Source organism: Meleagris gallopavo, chromosome 2 (genome assembly GCF_905368555.1).
Source record: "Meleagris gallopavo chromosome 2, MGAL_WU_HG_1.1, whole genome shotgun sequence".
Taxonomy (NCBI): domain Eukaryota; kingdom Metazoa; phylum Chordata; class Aves; order Galliformes; family Phasianidae; genus Meleagris; species Meleagris gallopavo.
Genome location: NC_139405.1, coordinates 29,071,761 through 29,092,542, shown reverse-complemented (window position 1 = coordinate 29,092,542; position 20,782 = coordinate 29,071,761). Strand labels below are relative to the sequence as shown.

The window sequence follows — 20,782 nt, the reverse complement described above, 5'->3', positions numbered from 1 at the left end:
CTTTGCAATTAAAAAGGTTTCACCTGAATCTGTTTTGGAGGTGACGTAAGCCTGAGAATGGGACCTATCCAAGATATGGAGTTTGGACCTTGGGGCATAGCTATAATGTTGTACATAGCTTTAACGTACCGTAGTGATTTACTCCCCTTGTCTAACCTAACTGTCATAGATCAGTGAGCAGCTTAGAATGCTGGTGCTGGAGCAGGCAATTGTATTCGGCTAGCAAGCTAGCAGATCTCATACCATTGATGCCTACATAGGTGCATTGACTGGCTTTTTTTTTTCTTTTTTTTCTTTTTTTTCTTTTTTTTTTTGGTCTTCTGAGGCAATCTTATTTTGTGGTCTGATTCAGCATCCTGTCCTCCTCAGCTTAGTTCTCCTCTCTCTGTCATGTGCTGAAGCAGAAGGGATCTGGAAAGTGGAGAGGCAGCTGCCTCAGCCAGCTGGAGGAGTACTGCTGCTAACACTTGTGTTCAACTATTGTAGCAAAGGTCTTGTCCCCCATGTTGCAGGGCTCCTAGAATTACCTGTCTGATACAGCTGACAGAGGAAGCCGTGTTGGCTGGCACATTTGAAATGCATTTTAAACTGTTAAATCAGTGTCTGGAAACTGGTAGAAATGTATTCCTTTTCCAGTCCAGAAAAGTCTTATTTACAAATCGATAATAAACAATGCTGCGGGACATGCATTGGCTTAGATTGTGGCTGTCCAATCTTTTGGCTTCCCTGGGCCGCACCGGGCTGGTTTGATGGCAGTAGCTGCAATTCTCGGTGAAGTCTCAAGATGTTCCTCTGAGGTTTTTGTTGTAAGTTTACTGTTTCTGCACTACGTCCTTGAAAATAGTTGTTTACAAATATACGTACTGCCAAAAAATCAGTGATGTGAATAAGGTGTGATAATGAAGCAAGGGATATTTTTCTCTGGCTTAAAGATAAACCTTAAAAATCTAACAAAGGGGCACAATCAGATTTTTGAGTTGAATGATAGTTTATATATGACCAACTGAATAGAATCACTGATATACAAAGAAATTGATGATTTTTTTTGGCAATCTTGAAACTATTCTCAAATTCCTTTATCAGAACGGAAAGCATGGTTTTGCATTTTTCTCTGCTTGCAGGACTGTGTTTAGCCAATGTATCAAAATGTGTAAAATTATTTGCCCTAACTTGTGCTAGCTCTGCACTGAGCCCTCTTCTTTTTGTTGCAGTGCAGACAGTGTTAATAGGGCACCAGTGTTTAAGTTGTTGCTGAGTGATGGGGCTGGGTGCCATGATGGTGTGGGGTGGGGGTGGCCACACTGCTGGTTGTGCTGGGCCATGGGTTGGACGGGCCTGGCTTAATCGTTGCAAAATACTCATCTGTTTGGTTTTTGTTTTTGTTTTTTTGTTTGTTTGTTTTAAGCATTGACCAGGCTATGTCTTGGGAGGTACAGAATGAGATAAGAGAAAGAGATAGGATTGCTTAAATATTTCTAGATTCAGTTCAGCCCAAGCATGGGAAAAGAATGTAAGACTGTGGGCACAAAAGGAAGAGCATAGCACAGGTAGCCCTGGAGGACTTAAGCACAGAGAGGCAACACATGGGTAAGTTGGATGAAAATAGAAGGAATTCCCTTTGTGAAGAAGTTGTGGCTTGAGTGGGAGCCTGGGAAGGAGTTTGTCCTGTGATTGGTATGGATTGCTGTGTTTTCTTGAACCCGCTCCTACAATATTTTGAGATCTAATTTTGTGCAATAGTACTCTGTTCTTTCTCTTTCATTAAGTCATAATGTACTGATAATAATGTATTCTGTTGCTTAATTGGAATGTGAAGTATTATTTCATTTTTGGTTCTAGCTTGAAGTTAAGTATGGAGGAGGGAGCTGCTTTTCATAAATAACTGCATTTAATACTAAAGGCAAATATGACGAACTGGAAAATTAAAAATTATGGCTTTTCCCACACTAAGAAATGTCTACTTATTTTAATGGAAGCTGTAAACATTAACAAAGAATTTTCTCTTTCAGATAACCTAGTGCACAATTTCACACAAAAAAACAGACATTGCAGTGTTTGTGGTGTTTGAGATTAGGAACAGTCAGAATGATGATACCTTTGCCAGTATTTGGGGGTGATTTTTGTTATTCTGGTATTTGAATAAAACATATTCAATTAAGCAAATGAGATGACTTATGGAACCTTGGTTTTGACAGATTTCCAGAAGAAGCAGCCAGATGATGACTCAACTCCCAGCACAAGCAACAGCCAGTCAGATTTGTTCTCTGGAGAAACAAACAGTGACAACAGCAATACCTCTCTAACCACGCAGGCCGCTAACTCCAACCAGCAACTTTTGACAGAACTGAATGTAACTTCACCGAGCAAAGAGGAATGTAAGTGCACAAGTCCTAAGTGAGAGCAAATGAAACAAATACGTTTCTCTTTGTTCGCAATGTTATGTTCTACTGACTTCTTTTTGGAAGTAAAGGAGGTCTGCTTTTTGATGGTAAACAGTAGAAGTTACTCAGGAAATGAAAATTGATGATTTTAACCAAAGAGCAAAGGAAAAAGAGTCACAGGAGTTTCTGGTTAACTTTATAGCTGTCTGAAATGCAGCATGCAATTTAATCATTTAATTTTATTGTTTAAATAATTTAATTATATAAGTATTGAGGCACTTCTATTTTGAGAATTTTTCTCAATTGATAGTAAGTTAATATATATACTTATTTGATTTTTAATCATTACAGTTGCATGTAGTATTGTCTGTAATGCATATTTGTTTAAATTCCTGCTAGCTCACTTAGATAAACAAAGCTTCACATGTTAACCTGCCTCTTTCTTTCACACACTCTCTTGAAATGTTAGGCAAATTTTTTTCCTTAAGCTAGGCTAAAGAATTTAAAATTAGTAGAAGTGTATTGTGATAAAGAGCTTCACTCTAAACCTCTTTACAAGTTCACACTGTATCTGTATATTGAGTTTAGAAATCTGCATTCTTTAAGTTAAGCTTAAATGAATAATTTATAGTTTCATGTTGCTCAAACCGTAGCTTTATTTTAGAAGGTTCTGCCTAGAGAGAGTCCCTCTTGAGCTGTGTTCACCTATGCATCTTATGTAGTAGACTGATGTACATGCTGTAAGAAAAACACACTCATTTTTGATGAAGAATCTCCTAGAGCTGCACTTATTTTTCTGCTGAAAATAAGGATACCGAAAAAGCACAAGGATTGAGAGAGCTTTGATACAGCACGATTGCTTTCAGTTATGTTCAATGTTTACATAGGCTGATTTTTACTGAGTTTCAAAAGTATTTACTCTTTTTACAGGTAGTTAGACCTTGCATTTATGTTCTTCTTATTTATTCAGAACAGCTATGGACAAAGCAGTAATTGCTGCTGTGGGATTGTAGTAATTTATTAGATTAAAATAAAATGCTTAATTTAAAATGAACTTTTCTACCTATATATGGGAATATTTTCAGAAATACAGCAAGAAGTAATAGGTACTTCCTATTGTTTATGCTTGAACCTCCTGATATCAGAAATAAGGGTAAACTTGCTGTGTAACTTGTCGCTCCTTCACACACCCAGTGGCTGCAGAACACCCATCTCTTCCTTCTGTCCAGCATTTGTCCAGGGGAAACCTGCAGTATCATGTAAAAACAAAAAACAAAGCTTTAAAATACCCTTCCAGTGAAATGTTGTGCTGTAGCATCGCATTTGGGCATTCGCAGGACAGTGGGATTCAGCACCTCTGCTGGCTTATTAGCAGAGATCTACTATCCGGCATTATAGGGTGCTTTTCTGGTGCTTATTGGGTCAGGTTTCATGAATTGTGTTCAGTGATGAATTAAATTGTGTTAAAATGTTTCTCTTGTGGCTGAGAAGCACTTGGGGGTATGTGGGAAGGTGATTACAGAGAGGGAAAGAAGGGAGGAAAATTAAATCATGTCCTTCACCCTGGATCGTTGTGTGCTTGTGAACATACACTCAAGGTGATGGATATTAGGCAGTACGGCCTGCAGAGCATTTGAAAATATTACCTATAAAAAATTCTTTATGACTTCCTGCTGGGGTGATTGTAAGTGAAATACAGTGGAGAGATTTATTTAGAGCTGGAGCTCTTTCTGTCTTCTCTCACATCTCCACTACCTCTTTAATGAAGCTTAATACCATTTATCAGAAATAATTATGCACAGATGGAGCTTTTCTGGTGGGTAATGGTCTCAGAGTGGAAGAGTCTTTCCTGTAATGAAGAATGCGAAAACTTTAAATGCCTTTTTGATTTTAATTTAAGGGCATCCTTTTCTGTGTAATATTTATTTTTCAACAAGTTCCATAAGGCACGCACTGCTCTCATTGTAGCTATGTCCTTTAAAGACTGATACTTTGCAGCGCTGTGTGATGATGTACAGCTATGTTCTGTTCAGAATAGAATTGCAGTAATGCACCAGAAATCAATATATTGGGTTATTAAGGTAATCCCCATCAGAGAATGGAAAGATGAGAGCACTCAGGAAGGATTCTCATGATGTACCCCATTTCTCTCTCTTCCCTGTCGTGCTTCTGAGGAGAATCTCACATCCAGGCATTTGCTATAGCAGTTTAGTTCCCACGGTAAGGAGTTTGGACAAAATAGGAGGAGGTCGTTGAGGCAGTTAAGAAATTCCACTCATGTTACGACAACTAAAGAGAACCATAGAAGCTCATGTGGTAGGATTTATATTCTGTGTTGGAAAGACTGTAGGTTTTTTTATTTGTTATTTCTAGTAGTCATTTCCTTTTTAAACACTCAGTGAGTGATGGAGAGGAAATGTTCCTTGCACTGAATTTTGCAGGAGGTCATTGTGACAATTACTGAGCTGCTCATATACATGTCCAGGTTACAGTGACTTTTTTCCCAAACCCTCAGTTCTGAGCAATGGCTGCTTTGCTGATGAATCTTGTACATGGAAGGCCGTTCTCAGTACTACAGTTGCGGTCAACGAAAATGCATTAAGAATTTATGCCAAGAGATGGTGGTGCAAGTTTCAGGATGTTTTTCCCCCCCCCTCACTTATGTTTTGGTTTTTATTGCATATCATGGTTGGTATGATTGATTTTTAAATGCTTTTAGGGAAATTAGGAGCTTTAGGGGAAAAGTCTTCGAGGGTTATTTTGTTTGTTTTATTTTCCATATATACTACTCCAGTTGCCTTTTTCCATCTCAAATTTTCCTGTCTATTGTATTGTCAGTGGCAGTAAGTTTTCTGAAATGAGTTTTTGCAGATAAGGAATTATCTGTGTTAATGCTGATACTGCTTTACTAAGTCTAGATTTCCATGGATTTTAATGATCTGTTTCCTAACAGGTTGTTACATCGGTCTAATTGTTGTTCCTCTGCTTTTTTACATGCAGATTAGTTTCTGTGTGTTGAAGTTCTGTTTAGTTTTAATGTATGCTTTATCTTTCACTTTGGCTCTTTTCATTTAGGAAGTCAAGGCAGGAGTTACTCTAGTGTTAGTCACCATATCAACTGGCTACTTCGGCAATGTTTTCCTTTTTCATTGGGAGGGAGAGTTGTTTATTTCTAACAGAGGAAGAAGGAATTTGTGAAAGGCCTTCTGCTTCTTTCTGCCCCTTATTCCACCTTAAACTACCCACATTTTTAAGAAGGATTAAAAAAAAAAAAAGGCTTGTTAAGGAAGGTTTTATGTATTTTGGTAAGGAAAAGGTCACACTGAATATGGAATAATTTTGCTTAGTTTCAAGTCTTCATTGCTTTCTCTGGGGCTGTCACATTATTTTTCTGTCAGTGTGTGAGTAGACCTAAAGTTGACACTGTGCAGGTTTAAAACTAACCGTGTTGTTACGTGGCAGGAGAAATGTCAGTGTGAACAACTCGAATTCTGGCAGCTGGATCAGATCTGATATTTCAGTAGTTCTTAGCTTCAGTTGACATTATTTTATTTTAATTATGTGCTTAACTCTTCCTGGCCTCCTCAAATTAGCAAAAACCACAGTTGAAAAAGGACAGAAGGAATATCTGATGTTTCAGAGCTGTTAAATGCTCTGCATTTCTACAGTGAAGACTTTGTAAGAAGATACACAAAGACCTGAGGTATTGCTGTAAATGTCACAAAATACATTGGGATTTCAGCACGGAAAGGGTGACAGTCACTGTCCACGCCTTAACTCTGTGTGCTGAGTTTCTGAAGTCTAAATGTGATTGTCAGGGCTGAATGCCTGTAAATTTTTTCTAGTTACTGTATAGCTTCCAAGATTTGAACTGTTGCATATCGAGCTTAAGCATTTTCATCAATTTATTTCAAATGCTTAAACACATGATTTGCAAGACAAGTTTAAAGAAAGCTTTAAAACACTGTTTCTTTTATTAAACGTTTGCATGTGCTGCGAACACTGACTTGCAACCAATTATGAAGTTATTTTGGTGAATTTACTTTTTGTACATAAGAGGCACTACAGCTGGCACACAGAATGCAGCAGGCTCCCATGAGAGATCTCTGGCAGAAAGGTGAGAGATTGGTTGTTTTTCTGCTGCAGCTTTTGAATGTTTATCGTCTAAATTTCATGGCTTATTGAGGCATGACTGTAAAAAGCAACACAGACTACAGTACTAAGAACATAATAATTTTTTTTTTGTCTTCTGAGTAGTAATAATGAAAAAAAAACCACAACAGTTGTCAGGTTTTTTTCAACATAACCTCATCAAAAATGGATAAACAAGCACATCTTTTTTTTTTTTTTTTTTTTTCTTTGTTGAATAGCCTTTTCTCTGGCAACATGTGAAAGATTTCTAACAACTTCAAGCTACGTCAGGTTTTGTATTTTGCTTGGGCTTGTCAGGAGAGTCAGAAAGGTCAGCTTTCCTATGTATGCTCTGAAAATACTTGAGAAATGACCTGTTCATTGCCATACAACTCAGTTTTGTATGTCCTGTCATTTTTATAGTTCTGGCTATGGGGATGTTCTTCTGGCTCATCTTTGATTGAATGTTACGTATGTACCTGCTTTTATAATATATTAAATATATAAACAAGCCAAGCTAGAATTTATTTTTGTCTTGCTTGTTAGAGATGGTTGTAGAAATTAATTTGCTTTGCTGCTGACCTGTTTTTTCTGATACCAATTAGTAGGTGTTTCCTCCTATCTGAAAGAGTGCAGTAACAGCTGAAGTTGCTCTAGACTATAAAACTAGCCTACTTGACCCACGCGATTTAATATTGCAATTAAACTCACGTAACTAACAAAGCTACAGAGCTTTGTCATAGCTAGATAATGGTGATGAGAAGTAATTCTGATTTTCCTTACAAACTCACCAGATCTACACATTCTTTCTTCTTCTGCTCAATTTTGTCTTGTATCAGGAAAAAAGAGAACATGCACCTCCACTACAGAAAATGCATCTGGTTGTTGTTTGATGTTACAGTCATCTTTGGATCTATATGTCACAAGAACTAACTGTTCTCTCAGCTTTTTTATATTATTGTTAAGTTAGGTAACAGTAGGAGATGTTTTTCATCTTATGAGATTATTTTTAGCTTTTATTTTCCCTAAAGATACTCTGTACAAGAAGAGCCTTTTGTTACTGCTTAATGTTAAATTAACAGTAATTCAGTTTTTCATTTCATTTTTTAAACGTGGGTTTTCTTGAACATTTATCACAAAAGATGCTTTTTATTTTTTTTAAAGCACATTTTGTCTGGAGATCTACAACAATTCTTCAAAATACAGAACTGTTCTGAAATGGATGCTATCGGAGTTGCCTTCTGAGAAATGCTGCTTAAAATTTGGTACCAATACAGAACATTTGGGAGTTAGAAATTTGATAAGAAAAAATGTACTATGTGTGGTAGAAGAGTTGCCTTTAGCATTATTTGAGGATCTTTCTTTGAGTTTTAATCTGGTCCTTACAGTCCCGGTATCATCTGAAGAACATTTCTTAACATATAAGCTAGAAAGATCTGGCCCACAGAATGATGAAATGAACACTTCCTTCCCTGCCTGTGGCATGATAATTTCAAAACATAATGAAAATCAGCAGAATAAGACCACTGTTAATTGTTCCCTCTGATTTATAGTCACTTCACATTGCAGAGTAGACAGTACATCCTAGGGTCCCATTTATTAAAGTGAAAGGACCTCTTGGAAAATGAAACAGAAACTCAGCCAAATAATACAAATGCAGGTTTAGAATTGCCCACTTATCAAGGTTATATACAAGTATTTCTAATAATATAATGTCACTGCCAATTTCAAAAGCACATTTTTACACTTCAAATGTTATCCATGAAGGAGGGAAGTATCATGTCTACTTTACAAATGGGGAAACTGAGGAAAAGCAACTAATGGAGCCCAACAACTGTCAAATGGAATCTGAATCATGGCTGTTTCCTTTGTTTCTGTTGTTAAATGCACCAAAGCAGCAAAGCACTCCAGTTTTCAATTCCTTCTGCAAAAGCTGCGCATAGATAGAAATCCACAGAATAAATAATGGCACGTTTGTACAAATAATTTTTAAAAGTATATGTTTGTATGTGGCATAATCCTCTTATCAGCTTGGTAATGACGTGACATAAATTACATGTTCTGCAGCAGATAAGTAATGGAAGTGCTCTAAAATGTCTTGTTTTTATTTCCATAGAGACCATCCTGTCTGTCTGGAGACTGAATTTAGAGATTTACATCCCCATTTGTTTATGTATTTGTGTTCATAATCAATGACTGTTTTCATACTCAATTGTGTAGATTAATTAGATTAGATTAGATTTCTACCGATTCAGCAAATGTACGTTGCTGGATTACTGGTTTTGATAGATTTTCAAAGATGTTTTCTTCCTGCATTGGAAATAGCAGTAAAATTCTCCTTGTCCTGGTAACAACACTGCCTTTCAAGAATATTCTGCTCTTTTATGATCCCCTCTTCTTGCCTGTTGCATAGGCAGAGCTGGTCTTTTTCTGGAGAGGAGGAGCCATAGCAGTGCTGTAAGCTCAAAGCAGCATTCGGATGTGCTCAGAGAGGAACAAACCTTACAAAGCTTCGTGCTCCTTAACTTTATTTTCATCTTTGTTCATTATCTGGCTTACAGATTTTGCATTATCTGTAATTGTTTCAATGTGTTATTGTGCTCTTACATGAGCACGGTTTCACTCCATTCTGCAGCTTTCCTCTAGTCAATGGATACCATTCAAAGCGCTGTGCCTCGAACTACTGTACACCTGGCTCAAATATTGTGGGTTCAAGGAGAGTTTGCCCTAGTACTTCGCTTCTTTTCCTGCACGGGAAAGTCTGAATCACTTCACTTTACTTCCCCAATTCTGAAGGTTCTTTAACAGGTTACACCCACTCAGAGCATGTCCTGCAGCATGGGTGCTGCTTGGCAATTGTTAGTCTTTCAGGAGGATAGGTGAGCAATGTGGAAGGGCATTTTGAAGGTTGATATAAACATGGATAAATAAATCAAAATAGACTATAATAATTAATAAGAGATGTTGAAATACAGGTAATACATAAAATCTTACTACTTTGGAGATTTTCCTGAGAAAGCTTGTTTTTAAATGCTTGCTTATTCATTGAGTTGCACAGTTCTTAGTAATTTGACAACCTGTTTTTCCCAATCGATGTATTTGGTGCACTGTTAACAGTACCTAACAGAAAGCTAGTTGTATGAGAAGCCAAAAACAGAGCAGCTGCATTAACAAAACCCGTTCTATGTCGTTAGTGTTCAGGTTAAAGGATTTTGTTTTGTCTTTCCTTAATAGTGTTTGAATTTGCAGACTCGGTGACTGTCACAATTATTTCTTCAATGGCTTTTAGTATTTTTGCATTTTTAATCATCTGCTCTCAGAACTACATTATTGCTCGGCGGCAGCTGCTTTTGTTTGGAAGAGGAGTTGCAAATGTCAGAAGGCACATACTGGAAAAAATAGGAGCAGAAGCTACTGTTTAATCTGTTAGTTGGATACAGAATAGAAAGATATCTTTTTTCTTCCATTTTAATCTCTTGGTTATACTGAGAAAAATAAATCTACAGCCCTGTGGGTGTTGTGTTAGAAGTTAGACGTGTGGCCTTTTGCTGTGCATTGAAGTGTTTTGTGTATCAGTGTCAAATTCCCTTGAAAAAGTTATTTTTTAGAACAAAGGTACAGATCTATCCTGAAACGCTCAAAGTCATAAGCTACTTTTGGGTATAGCCAAAAAGCACTGGTGCTCTGCTGTAGCTGACTTTGCTTTGCTCTCGTGCAGAATTTTTATCAAAGCTATGAAAAATGCACTCCTTTATTTCAAATAGTATTAAGGTATCTGTACTGGGTGTTATGTATACTAAAAGATTCAATATAATGACTTCCACACAGAATTGTACAGTCAAGCCCATACTACATAGCATTGAATTATGCATGACATTTTTAATGATGCAACTAAAACAGTAGCAGAAGGAAGCACTGCAGAGGACAGGGAGCCTTCACTGTTTATTAGGCACTGTGCTTGCCTGTAATTATTAAGCACGTATGCGTTCAAATCCCCACATATTCTGTCTTGAAACTAATGCTGTGCTATACAAATTGAAGATATATGAAGATAATGCCTAATGAAAGAAGATTAAGTGAAAGAAAAACTAATACAGGGAAGTGCAGAATAGATACTAGCTTATTATATTGAGAGTGGCAAGTAAAGATCTTATGTTTAGTTGGATGCTGAAATATAAACAAATGTAAATATTTTCTGGTAATTTTGACATGGTAATTTTGAGAACGGTCCCAGCAGGGTCTAGCCATTTGCTTGCAAGCCAAGCCATTGCCAGCTTGCCTTTAGCTTGCCATCACATTAAAGATTACCTCTTGCACTGTTAAGAAATGGTGTATGTTACGAGGTGGATTTTTTGGGGAGAGCAGGAAACCCTTCACTGAAAAACTTGTAAAAACTGTGAAATCTTTGCTTTTAAATGCATTGAAGTTAAATCAAATGCACCCCAATAATTCCCTTACGTCTTTCCCTCCCTGTTGCCTACTTTTCCTTTCTTTTCATGGTGCTACGATACCATGAGCTTTACAGTGTAGATTGCTAACCAAGGCCTTTTGCTTGGAGAAATATGTCGAAATAAAAGAAAAACTTGAAGGCAGAGCATCTTCGAAAAAAGTAAAAAGAAACAAACAGTTTACAACCAGGTCAAATTTAAAAATAATTAAAAAGAGAAAAACATATTCCAAAATACACGGTGTTTTTACCAAAATCCACAAAAACTGGAAGGGAATAAAAAAGGGAGTAAGCATTTCTTGGCAGGTGAAGACTTAGATTAAAGCTTTTCCTGCCAGTGTACTCAGCTCTGCTGTATTAACAGCATGCTATTACTTACACTGAAGAAATTCAATGCAAACTTGATTATTGGTGTCTTGATAGCCAAACCTCTACTAGATCATAGAATCATAGAGTCGTTTGAGTCAGAAGGGAACCTTTAAAGGTCATCTAGTCCAACTAGCATCATCCAGTTTATAATATCCAATTATCAAAGCTATGATATGTCATTACCAGTGGTAATGCTACTGTCAGGTTGTCTTGGCTTCACGGTATAGGTTTTATTTTTATTTATTATTCCTGCCAGTTGCTGAATGCACTGAATTGGTTGCTATTTTAACAAGATCTCTGGAGAACTCTTCAGCGATGATGCGTATTGAGAAAAAAGCCAGAAAGTAATTTACTACCAAACAGACACCAAATGAATGGGAACAGTCCAGAGCTCAAAAGAAACTTAATCATGGAAGAGTTTATTAATGTATGCCTGTGCTGCACTTTGAAAACATAATGAGAACAAGATAAGAGGCAAAGTCATTATCTTACTAGAGTTGGTGTCAGGGTTTCTGTTGACACCAAGGAAGTGCTCAGTTCTTCTTGTGTGTTAGTTTTAGATTGTTTAGCTAAGTGTCTAGCTTTTTTCCAACATAAATAGCACCTTTGTCAACAATGGAAAAATCACAATCACAACAATATTTTCTTAAAACTCTCTTAAAATATTGAAGTATAACACAACTTATCTCTTTGCTTTAGCTTCTTACCTGTTCTTTCAGTAGAAGTCGTTTGGATTTGACTAGGAAGGAAATACTGAGAACAGTAGACTACTTCCATATGTTCTTCCAAAGACAATTGTTTGTCAGCTTACTTTATATTTCTAAGTATAATCTTGATGTGGTTTTAGATGTTAAATATAGATGGCATTTTGAGACTTAAAATGTTCTCTGTTTGCAGGTGGGCCATGTACAGGTACAGCTCATGCCTCATTAACCACACCTACCAAAAGATCTTGTGACTCAGGTATGTGTTTCTGGGGGGTTAAGGAGTAGGATTTTCTATAATATGTAGCTGTATGATTATAGCTTAATGATCAAAGCTAGTAACTATATCTAGAGAGTGCCAAATTGAAAATAAACATTGTTGATTTGCTATCGTTTTATATAAAGTAGTTGTGTGGCAGAGCCCTGTTAAGTGTAAGTCATTAAACATAGTGTGTTTTCAGTTAGCTTTGGCTGCCTCAGAAATACAGAAGTAGCTAGTTTAAGTGTAGCAAATACTGTATTATTCTTGTAATCCTCCCCTTTGAATTTGAAATATCGAATATAAAGCTGTTTGGAGATTTCTGGTTGAAAATGCAATACAGAAAGCTGATGTTTACTCTAATCAAGACTAAATTTTTCCTGCTTTGGGTTCTTAACAGTGATTTTAATTCTACGTGGAGGATATAGATTAGATAATCTGTCACAGAGCTAGTGTTAGTGATGTGTTAGGTCACTGCCAGGCCGAAGTTGCTGCATCTGCAACAGATCTGTCATAAAGAATCATACCAGTACTTGTTCAGGCAGGCATCCAAGCTATCTGTGTTGGCTCAGACATTTTTCAGACTTTGGTTTTGCAGTGTGTTAAGGAGAGCTCATACAACCCTTTCCACTAGCACTGTTGTGGAAAGCCTTAACCTCCTGTGGAGAGGCAGTGAAAGGCATCTAAATAGTAGTAACATTCTAGCTAGGTCTACTTCCTAGCTAGGAATTCTAGCTGGGTCTACTTCCAAAATAGATATTGCCTATATTTACATTTATATATTAATTTAGCTGTATTGAATGCAGAAGGGAAGGGTTGTCTTGATAAAGGGCTCTAATTCTTTAGAAATGTAAGATAAATTTCCTCAGAGATCATTCTTTCAAAAAGTCTTTCAAACTATCATACATTTGGCTGAACTATGGTTATTCCATGTGTGCATGCTATTAACTGGTTCGGTATACAGTGGATTCAATTTAAGAAAAGCTGTGTTACCGTGCAGGCTCAGAGCTCTCAGATGATGCATGGTAAGCTGTGCCATTGTTGTGAATATTGTTTGCCCAAGAACTTTTTAAGTTTGGCTTTGGAAGGTGCTGGATATAGTTTCTCCAGAGTATAAAGACTGAGTTTCCCTTATGTGGAAGCATACCTAAATAAGCAAAAGTGTTTGCTTCTATTTTCCTTGCAAACTACTCTGCTTCAGTCATGGTATTATTAAATTGTATTTTCTTTGTATGTTAATTATTGTACAATTTAACACCAGTTTTCATTGCAGGGTAATTAAAAAGCTTTCTGTGATGTCATACAAATTGAAAACAGAGGACTGAGCAAATATTAATAAAACAAATGCACATATGATTAGCAAAAAGGCAAATCAGTCCTTTATTTGCAGTGCCATATAGGAACAGTAAGAGCTCCTTAGAACAAAGCCATTGAAATTACTAGATATGTTGGAAAACATCCATTAAGTGGTTGGCTAACTTTTCTCAGTAGATCTCTTATTATTAGTTTATGCCAGTGTTTGGCATCTTGTATGTCCATGTGTTAATCATTTGATTTTGTGTTTAATGAGAAATAAGGATATCTTAATCTGATGCCACAAATTTCAGTCAACTAATTGTAATGGCTTTATATTGCTTTATTTTCCTTTGTTTCTTCATTAAATGCTCAGTAATTTGCATATCTTGTTTGTTATCCCTTACATTAATAAACCTGTTACCAGGAGTTACACTTCGCTACAGAGCTTGTCTTTTCAGTCTACTTTTCAGTGCCATCTTGAAACGAAATAAAAATCTTTTCTAAGTCCGCTTTTAGGAGTCTAGGTAGGAATGTGGGAATTGAGAGGAAACCATTGGGTACAATATGTTTGTCAGAAATGGCATCTCATCTTCAGGCTCAGGAAGCACACTGTGTGGATGGATGTTTCACACTACATTCAGTTCCATTTAGTCTCCCTTCGTAGGACATTATTTAGGTGACTACAAGCAATGTATTTCAATACCACATATTGCATATAAACCTCTCTTCAGTAAGAATTCAACATTTCTTCTGCTCTGGAGCACTTTGAAGGAAGAATGTTTTGGTGGAATTCATCTGTGTGATTCTTTTTCCCTTCAAGCATAGTTTTTCCCTAAAGTCTGCCATATATCAGCATTTGAGATGGAAAATTAGAAATTTGACCTACATATGTTGCAAGCAGGTTCCTGTCAGGAAGATATTAAGGAAGGCATAAACCTTTCATATTTTATTAGCCTTAATGTAACCACCGAAGAAAGATCAAAACAATAAATCTGTCAAGACTTGGGGAAAGTTCTCTTACAAAAAAACAGTTTTTACCTCATGCAGTTGTCAGCTTGTGTGCTGGAGGAGCTGTGCAGATAAAAAATGGTGTTATGACACCAAATAGCGGTGTCTGCTTTTGTTCTTTTTCCTTCCTCTTTGCCAGAATCACTGCTGTGGTAAAAAGTATTTATATTCCAAAGTGTGCCCATAGGACAAGGATTATAATGAAAAGAATGAGTAAAGAGTTGCAGTTATTAGTTTGGATGGTGCCTTGAAGGTTTAGGAGAGTCAGTAGTCTGAAGGTTTTATAGGAAATTAAGATGGGACCGTGGCCTGATGCACAGCTTTTCTTGTGTTTTGACTTGTTTCTTAATGGCTAAATATTGTTATGATTATGGCAGGTTCTCTGAGGCTTGCTTTAGTCGGAAGGGCATCCAGATTCCATTCGTATTGGGTTCCTGTGTTGTGAAAGCGAGCACTATGTAGCATGTCGCTCTTCTTTTTCTGCTGTGGAACTTAAAGATGATTTTATGTGCAATTCAAAGCAGCCAGATTTTATAACAATATCACACAGCTTAAAGAAAACTGGAAAAAATCAGTGGAGCCGTTGCAGTGTGCTCAAACTATTTTAAACTGTGTGGTAGAGAGACCAGTAGAAGCAGACTGTTGAAGTGCAGTAATAATAAAGTCAATTCGTAGATTGTATCCCTGAAGTTGGGGAGTTTTCAAATACATGGTTTCTCACTTATGGCTCATAAAACATCTTTAGTACTCTGTGCAGGTATACGGGCAGCAAACTCACATTTTATTGGTGTATCTGTCCTAGATGGCTGTGGTGGTATCTGTTTTGTGCAAGATCACAGTATCTTGTGTGCTCTGTGTCTTTTCTAGTATGAGATTTGAGTCTAGAAGATTCAAAGATTGCATGTCATGCAGATGCACGGTCCTTTTTTGAAGATTCTGTTTTATTGATGTCTTATAATAATACTTTGAGACTGAACCTTGGCTATCAACACAAGAGTCTTTTTGGAGTTACAGAAAGGACAGGCTGTGAAAGTATGGATATTACAAATTTTCACCAACAGGCATCTCCAACAAGCCATTAGTTCTTTCTCTTTTTTTTTTTTAATGATAATATGATATGAGTTGAGTAAGTACAAAAAGACCTGGTCCACCACTAATTAGACTTCTTTTATTCATCTGAAGTGCTAAGTGCCTGTGTAAAGACTGTACAAAAGCTTAGTGAAGAGAGTTGATACCATTAAAACAATTTGGAGATATTTTGCTTATGTTTCAAGGGACTTCTAAGGTATTCTTCAGTGTTTGACTTTTGGAGGGCACTGTGTTAGAAATCCAACCTTCTTAGAGCTCTCTCACCAAAAGAAAAGCGATGATAGAACAGCCTTCAAGAAGCACTATAAATCACACAGCCCTGGCAATAATAGTGTCCATTAGAGATACTCTTTTTTTTTTTTTCTTTCCCCTGCTCAGTTTCCAGCTGTACTCTAATAGAGCAGCACATCAAGCAAGGCTGTAAATAAAAGTTATAACCTAATAGGTGAGCTCTGAAGTGGAACGGACAGGAGCTGAGGCATGGAGGCCTTATTATTGCTCATCAGCAATTATAAACAGGATGAAGTATCTGGGACTTGCACCGATGCAGCAAGAGCTAATAGAGGCTGGGAGATGACACTGTACCATGATCAGATGATGTATGTTGATGGGTTTTTACTGTTTCATCTTATTGCCTATTTCCGTGATGTGTTGTAATGTCTGTTCTGTGCTTCCATATGCATCTGGATAGACAGATCCGATTCCCCTGCTGTTCGAAGAAGCTTGATGGCTTCTGTACATATACTTTACATCAGTTTCCAGTATTGATTATCCAAGAGCCTTCTCAAATTGTTACAATTATTGTAGATTAAAATCCATCTAACGGTAAGGATCGTAATAGTTGCATCACTAAACAACATTAAAGATTTGCTGCAATTGTAGGATTTATTCTCAGTACCACCTTACTCGATTTTTAAAAAATGCCCTCATTCATTAATAATATGGGTATGGTTGTCTTTTACACTAAACATCTCACGTGCGTTTTTAGATTAAATGGGTTATAACTGGTGTGGCTGGAGAATCTGAAGAGGTGAATTTGGGGTCAGTATATCAAAAAATTTGTTGAAAGTCAGCTATAGCTGTGATGATCCTTGCCTATGAGTTACAAAAACTTCAACTGTTCCTGGGAAGGTTTTTAAGAGCTTGTTAGCACACAGTAATTGGTAATATTCACAGAAAGGTCTGTCACGATCTTTTATCTATCACAGTGTCTAGCACACTTCTGTACCAGACATCTAAATCATCTCTTTACAAGGCTATGGAGAAAAAATGCCTTGAAATTTAGCCTGTACTTCCTTTAATCTAAAGAGAAGTTTTGCAAGAATCTTCATAGTTCATACGGTAGTCACTTATGCCATGTACTTCTGAATGGAATTTTCTGCTGGAGTATTGAAAAAAAATGCAACATTTAGAAACAAAAAGGTGTGCAGCAGCATGACAGCATGTGAAAACACTGGTTTCAAGCCTCATCTACTTAATATAAATGGGATAAAATAAATAGATGTTTTTAAATTCTCTTAAGATTTTAGGATGGAAATATTTATAACTGCTTATGTTCACACTGCAGTACACTAAGACAGATGGAAGCTCATTCTGTTCATGGTAGGCATTCCTTTGACATTAACTTTCATACCTGCTGGTTCTTTGTGTTCCTGTTTTCCTGTGTGCTGTGTATAAAGTGAGGAATCCAGACAGTTGTAGTGGCCTGTAGGACAGCACATGTCTTCACTCTGTGGAAGGTAATAATTCCGACTTTGGGAATAATCCCTTTGTCTAATCAGTCTGTCAGAGCAATTTATGACAGGCTGCTGCAGGCCTTAAAATATAAAGTCACTGTTATGGAACAGAATCAGTAGATGAATATGGTAATTCATATACTTAATATTATTTGCCATTTTATGACATTGTGTTGCTGGTAATTGTACCAGAACAGGTTAATGCTTTTAAGTGCATGTGAGACAGTCAGATATGATACCCATATACGTTGCTGATGTATACTTTCTGATGACAACAGGAAAACTTTAGAAATAAAAGGTTGCACGTTCCTTGTAGTGTGGTAGATCAGCATAGCTGTATTCAGCTGCTTTGTGCAGAAAGGGATATTCTGCAGTGCTTTCTGGTTTAAGCAGCAGAAATGTGTACCAATTTCAGTAGATTTTGGCTGTTGGGTATCTTTAGCTTGTGAGAAACAAGTTTTTTCTCACCCACGAGGAGAGGAAGAAAGCACTTTGGTGAACTAGAATTTAAAAACAATACTTTTTTTTTAATGGGGAAGTGACTAAAAGGTCACCTGGCCACTGTCACAGCTATTTGGGATCTGTCCCACCTTGTCAGTTCATCCAGTCAAATACTGAAGTTCACAAATCCAACATCCTGACCTGTTCGGATCAGGAAGATGACTTTGTTAATGATGGACTTTAGCAAATGAGAAATATAGCTTTTATCTTTTTTACTTTGGCATTTTATTGCACTGGAGGCTCGTTGAACCAGTTTAGTTTTAATTATTTATCCTCAAATAGATTTAAAAATGCACAGCCACTCATATTTACTGACAATTTCAGTGAGCGTCAGAGAGCTTCAGTATAAGTGTTTCCTATTTTCTATTTAAAGTTAAGTGTCAGGAGGACCTCACAGAATCACCAAGGCTGGAAAAGACCTTCAAGATCATCCAGTCCAACCATCCACCTATCACCAATAGTACTCAATAAACCATGTCCCTCAACACAAAATCCAAAAGTTCCTTGAACACCTCCAGGCTCAGTGACTCCAAAAAATAAAAATACATAGAAATAATTTTAGAGTCTCTTCGAAGGGTGCTGAGCATGAACAGGGGAAAAAAAAAGATAATTTCCTTAAAATTCTGTTAAGTGATTGTTATGCAAAGAAGTTACTTTTTTCCTATTTCATTTCCAAGTAATTATCCATGAAATAAACTTCACGAAGTAACTAATGAGACCAATAATTTGGAACAAAAGAAGGTTGAAAACAAACTAGATGTAATACAGAAGGCAGTGTACATACTGTTGCATCTTATTTTCTGCATTCTATTCTACTTCCCTAGTGGACATGTGGTCTTCAGCTCAAGTTAGTTGAGATGCTTCCTAAATATCCCCTCTCGTAACAGTAAGAGCTTTCCACTAAAACAGCCTGAGTTCTGGTATCTTGCAGTCAGCAAGAAGGTCTGCAGAAATTGTACTCTATGCCAGGACGGGTTGCGTTTTTCCCATGAAATTGCTCGAAGAAACTAACACAATCAAAATATAAACTGATCTTTAAGCTTTATGTAAAATACTTGAATTGAGAATGATTTTGGAAATAGATTAGCTGTACATTTCAGAACCCGCATTTAATTCATCGGGTATTTTTTTTTTCTTAGTCAAAACATAAGAGCTCTTAGGTATTTCTCTAAACATTAATCAGATCCAGACGTTGGAACGATAGTCTCTCATTGTAAAGTTTCTGTTGCTAATGGCATCACTCGGGTTCTACAGTAAATGACAAGTTTTTTGAAAGATAAATATTAGAAATACGTATTTTTTTCACAGCTGGCAGGCAGGAGCTCTTTACAATTCCTCTTCTGAATCTGTGTTTTAGCCTTGGAAAACCCTCGTTATGCCGATGGGGGAAGGGTGTGCTTGTGAATGAAAAATAACAGAGCAAGGAGTTTTTATATAGAACTAGTTTCTGGGCTGTTCGTTTGAAGAATTGCCTTCCTGAATACTGTGTACCATTTGATTGATGAGGACATAGTTGGAGTATACTACTAGGATTTTGAAGCAGAGCAGTGCTGCTTACTTACACAGTCTGGAATTGAGTAGCAAATCTGCAGTATTTATAGCATTATCTATTAATGTTAATCCAATTTTAGAGAGCTCCACAGAGAGTAAGAGGGCTCTCAATTAAAGCCAGCAAAAACAAAAGCTATGATGTGGGTGAATGCTTTTGAATTTCCCATTTCTACCTGATCCAGTATCTATTTGTACATGTTTGCATGGATGTATTCATATATGCATGTATGTATATTTGAATATAGTGCGCAGTCTTCAGGTGCTGTGGAATGGCAGAGATGTTTGCATTTACCTTCGTGCTTCTTTCATCATACATATTCCTGTGTTGTGGCTTTTTCCTTCCTTTTTGTGGTTCTGTTTTTCCACTTTGCTCTCAATATTTGTGCATTGTTCCTTCACTTAATAATCCTGTTGTTGTGATTCAGAGTTGAACTGAATCTGCCTGTGTCCTTCCCCCAACTCTAACCCAAAGTTGCTAAGGTATATTTTCTAAAACGGATAAAATACAAATATTTCATTCAGCTTTTCATGCACCCAACAAGAGATGGGCAGCAAGCACTAGGCTGACAGCTCAGCAGCACTGGCCAGCTTCCTCTGCCTTTGCAAGCCAATCAGTTGTTGAGGGCTCCAGAAGTGTAGAGGCATCACGCTTTGATGTGACTCAGGGAATGACCCTTTCTGGTCTCAGCTTTTAAACAAACAAGGAACTGGACAGTACGAGTGCCTGAGCACATTTAAATACATTCTTGTTTGAATTGGTGCATAAGTAAAAATGTTTAAGAAATAAATTAATATTTCCATTAAGTGAAGACATACTGACATCAAAGATGTATGAGGAAGGGAGTAATGCAAGAATTTAACCATGAAACAGACATAGTACTGAAGCCTACATACAAGATGAAAACTAGTTCACTATTTGCTTAATTTAGCAATTATGAAATTTCTTGACAGGAAAGGATAATATGCATTTTCACACTCTAATTATAACTTACATAAAATGCATTCAGTATCCTGTGTAGCTCCCTGTTAGTCGTACTATTTTCAACTTGCATTTCATTCATTTATGTTGCTGGCACTGGATGAGCCTCTTCCGTTTCATTAGAGATGGCAGTTAATGGCCTCATTAAGTTACACTGCAGTACAGCATGCTTCCTTTTGACTGATGATGGTACCAGCAATACAGGCTTAGAGGAGGAAATGTAAGAGAGGTAAGAAGGAGTTAGTGCTTATATATTGGTGCAATATATATTTTATATATATAGATGCATTCTCCCATCTAGAAATCATATCATCACAGAATAGCAGAGGGT

The 20,782-nt window shown here is 36.9% G+C and overlaps 1 protein-coding gene and 1 long non-coding RNA gene across 3 annotated transcripts in view; one reads left to right on the top strand and one right to left on the bottom strand.

Annotated features, from left to right (window-relative positions):
* Positions 1-20,782, top strand: part of ZFAND3 (zinc finger AN1-type containing 3) — a 131,134-nt gene that overhangs the window by 86,224 nt on the left and 24,128 nt on the right. The window contains exons 1-3 of one of the 2 annotated variants that reach the window (XM_003203931.5): positions 1,568-1,587; positions 2,196-2,375; positions 12,226-12,291. In XM_003203931.5, coding sequence (XP_003203979.2) covers positions 1,584-1,587; positions 2,196-2,375; positions 12,226-12,291 — 250 coding nt within the window. In that variant the 5' untranslated portion in view covers positions 1,568-1,583. Of the gene's footprint in view, positions 1-1,567; positions 1,588-2,195; positions 2,376-12,225; positions 12,292-20,782 lie in introns of those variants that run through there. The other variant, XM_085219435.1, reaches the window with a different exon arrangement.
* The window catches only part of LOC146544916 (uncharacterized), a 51,513-nt gene continuing 44,382 nt past the window's right edge, over positions 13,652-20,782 (bottom strand). Inside the window, exon 4 of the long non-coding RNA XR_014882052.1 lies at positions 13,652-20,656. This is a non-coding gene — a long non-coding RNA (uncharacterized LOC146544916). The remainder of the gene's footprint in view (positions 20,657-20,782) is intronic.